The sequence below is a fragment of the Macrobrachium nipponense genome, chromosome 11, assembly GCF_015104395.2.
Source record: "Macrobrachium nipponense isolate FS-2020 chromosome 11, ASM1510439v2, whole genome shotgun sequence".
NCBI classification, from domain to species: domain Eukaryota; kingdom Metazoa; phylum Arthropoda; class Malacostraca; order Decapoda; family Palaemonidae; genus Macrobrachium; species Macrobrachium nipponense.
Genome location: NC_061087.1, coordinates 62,406,099 through 62,410,021, shown reverse-complemented (window position 1 = coordinate 62,410,021; position 3,923 = coordinate 62,406,099). Strand labels below are relative to the sequence as shown.

The following is a 3,923-nucleotide window of genomic DNA, read 5'->3' as shown; positions in this document are numbered from 1 at the left end:
CAATGGAAGGGGTCTCGGAATAGAGGGGACAAAGTCGATATCATGCAGACATGTGACCCTTCTGGCCACAGTCCTTGCACTGTTCATTACTAAAATCTCTTCGGGGAATTGCTCCTAAGGGGTGGTTTGGCTTGTTATTTGGCCCCTAAGGAGTCGGGGAGGCTTGTGGGATAGATTCCCGAGATGGGGTTTGAAAGGTGCCTTAAGAGGGGCCTGGGTCCTGTTACAGCACTGCTCTGGGGGATGGCCAAGTTTCTTGCAGAAACCACAGACCATGGGCTTCTGTAAATGCCCATTCTTGGGCGGAGGGAGACTGGGGGTGAAAGAAGGAGGGCAGATCTTTCGTCCTAATAAACTGGCATGGGCGTAATGTGCGTCCCATGTGTCCGCAAAGTGGCAGCATTCATCAAGGGATGTGGGAGCTTTCTCACAGTTTTGGGTGGCAAACTCATTGTTGCCAATGTTCGGGGGTTATTTCATAGGCCTTAATGATAGCCTTCCGTACGTCCTCCAGCTTACCTTGATCCTCCTCAGAGAGGGTATTGATAGAAACTAGGTCCTTTCCTCAAAGATGTTTCCCCATAAACAAAGAGACTTTGGCGGGAGAAAGTGGGTAGGTGTTGAGCACCTTTTCCACCCGAACGAGCCACACCTCAGGTTCGGCTTCGGATCATTTGGGCATAAAGGTATTAGCCTGGGCGAGTGTGGGCATGCTGTGGGCATGAGTGGGACTGCCAGCACCAACTCGAGGGAACTGGAGTTCATAGGCCTTTTGCTTTTCTTCCCGTTCTATTCTATCCTGTCTTTCTTGCTGCGTTTGTAAATTGTCTTGTTCCTCCCTCTTATCTTGCCTTTCTTGTTTTTCCCTTGGAAGTTTACCTAGTCTTTCTTGTTCTTTTTCCTGCCTCTTTTGCTCTTCCCTTGCAAGACTATCCAATCTTTCTTGCTGCTTTTGTACTTTTTCTTGCTCTTCCTCTCTCCCTTTCTTTGCAGCAGCTACCTTCTCTTGGAGCCAGTCAAATAAGGGTAATGCTGTCAATCCCATCTCCTTCCCAATACCGTTAAATGCTTTATAGTCCTCGAGTGGGTTTAGGACAAGGCCGGGGAGAGAAAAAAATAAACAAAAAGTCGGGGATTGGTGGTAAGGATGTTCGGTAGGAACAGCTAGTGGTACTCTTGGAAAGAGCGTTAGAAAAATAAAGTCGTTCAAGGAATAGTGATAATCTCAATCTTCAAGGGGGGTTGGCAGGTTTCTAGGACACAATTTTTCCTGTTAGGAACGATACTTGAAATGTAAAGAGATAAAGAGAGATGAGAAAATTATAATAATAAATATTTCTCTGAAATTTGTATCAGGGAGCTTTATGCCCGTTCCCGAGAGTAAATGGTGACCTAATTTGCGCACGGACAATGCCAGTGATAGTACGAATTTTTTAATAGGTTTAGAGTTGGGTTTCTGGTTTCCCTTTTTTTTTAGGGGTGGTGGTGGGGGGAAGAATCTTGGTAAGTCCAGATATGTTTAGGTTCGGGAACTCATGGAGTGGTGTGCACTTTAAAAAGACGTATATAGCGTAAACCTTGAAAAGAAGAAAAAAAAAGTAATGTGAGAGACGCTGGTGGGGTTTACTTACGGGACGAAAATAGGGAGTTAATATACAGTCTTAGCCGTACACCTTCATATATGGCTTATATAAAAGCAGATATCACTTATGTTTGTATATTAGCAAATGTCATAAATGCTTGCACATGTAATGCGAATAGGTTACGTCCGAAGGACGGGCGAGTGTGTACGCGCGAACGTCTATTTACGTGGGTCACGTGTGCGATTTGCTGGGCTTCTTGCACGTGAGTGGGTATGGGTCTGAACGAAGTTTATGGTTATGGAGAGATTAATGAAACAGTTGAACCATTTTGAAAAGAAGTCACTTCCACAGGCCATGGTTATACGTAGATTCTTTCCTTATGGAGCACGAAGGTTTTTAAAGGGGATAATTTTATGCCTCAATTTTGGATATGAGAAAGGAAAAGAGAAAAAAAATGAAAACAAACGAGATGAACGAAGGACAAAGTGAGTAAATTAACGAATGCTAATAATAAAAAATATGGAAATGCTCTCTACAATTCACAGGAGCTTTGTTTCTTTTAACGGAATCCCTATTTACCTAACAAGAGAGAGGGAGAGAGAGAGAGCGCTCGAGTTTATTGGGTACTAAATTAAGGGCTGATAATTTCCCGAAATTAGAGTCTTTGCACTTCACTTTCGTTGCTATCCTAACAAGAAAACCTGCAGGTTAATATGCATTAGTAAATAAAGCTATTGTGCCTATTATCAATGCTCTCTTCTCACCGCAACTATTTTTGAAGCATGCACGTGGCCTATCGATTCCCTAAAAATATTTCCAGTCACGATTTTGCTTTCCTATTCTAAATAAACTAAAATATACCTCTGTACTTACGATGTGGAATTTCCTTGATTACGCTTGCAGATTTTACTCTAGATTCTATCTAAGGCAAAATTCGCCATTTTTACGATTCTGCTCTGTGATGATGTTAATTTCTGGGTTTACACAACACAATTCCTTACTTACCATATGAAATTCTGGTATCTGACTGCTATAAGAGCAAGAAATCGTAAAAAAAGAAGAAAAGATTATTTGTTACTTAAGCTGAAGGCTTTTACTTTAAGGAATTGTAGATAACCAAGTTAAGATAACTTTAAAATTACATGTATTAACATTAACACGATCAGAAGATAAAAGCTGAACCAGTAAGACGTAGCAGATCCTGGGTAATAAAGGTACCAGGACATGGGAAAGGAAGCCGCAATCAAGGCGAGAGAATTCGACAGCTAAAGGTCCCCCTTTAACGGAGAGGATTACGAATCAAGGCTAGACATACCTAAACCACATAACTTTTTGGGGCAAAATTCTTGATAAGAGCTTTGCCTAAAAAATTACATGGCTATGGGTAATCCCTTATCTCCTGTCCTTAGCAATATTTACATGGAATTTTTTTAGACAAAACTCTTACCAAGAATTTTGCCTCAAAAAGTTATATGGTTTAGGTATGTGGATGATATTTTCTGTATTTGACCAGTTCACGAAAATCTCCAGGAATTCCTTAATAATCTCAATAATTTAGTCCCCTCTATAAAATTTACTGCAGAGGAAGAAAGAAATTGTAATTTGTAACTGTAGGAAAGCACTTGGATTTCTGACCATTATTTTCCTGTGGCATTCACTTACATATATATATATATATATATATATATATATATATATATATATATATATATTATATATATATGTATATATATATGTGTGTGTGTGTGTGTGTGTAGTGTGTGTTTATATTATCTATATATATATATATATATATATATATATATATATATATATATATATATATATATATATATATATATATATATATATATATATATATATATATATATATATATATATATATATATATATATATATATATATATATATATATATATATAGACTATATATATATATATATATATATATATATATATATATATATATATATATATATATATATATATATACATATATATCATTTTCACTGTCCCAGAAGCACTACTCACCCAAGTGTGTATTTTAAAATAATTATATTAAAACAAAACTGACACCAGTTTTATAGTATATCAAACAAAAATGTTATGAAATTTGTGTTGTGCAGACTAGTAGTACAATCTTACGAGGAATAATAGAACATAGACAATAGGTGAGACATTTTTCAGATGGCACTTTTGAACACGCAAAGAACACTGGCCATAGCATGAATCGAAATAAACCCACACTGTACTCTAAAAGCAACTGCTCATACAAGAGGGAGATTATAGATTCCACTATCATGAATAAAACCAAGGATATAAAGATTCATTAAGTGGCTGG

The 3,923-nt window shown here is 37.4% G+C and overlaps 1 protein-coding gene across 1 annotated transcript; it reads right to left on the bottom strand.

Annotated features, from left to right (window-relative positions):
* Positions 1-670: 670 nt before the first annotated feature.
* Positions 671-1,045, bottom strand: LOC135208893 (ataxin-8-like). Its single transcript, XM_064241464.1, has one exon. It carries the CDS (start codon positions 1,043-1,045, stop codon positions 671-673), a length of 375 nt encoding a protein of 124 aa, XP_064097534.1.
* Between the last annotated feature and the right edge of the window lie 2,878 nt (positions 1,046-3,923).

What these genes read in the sequence shown, in the direction of transcription:
- LOC135208893 (XM_064241464.1), bottom strand. Translation starts at nt 1,045, where the DNA reads ATGGGATTGACAGCATTACCCTTATTTGACTGGCTCCAAGAGAAGGTA.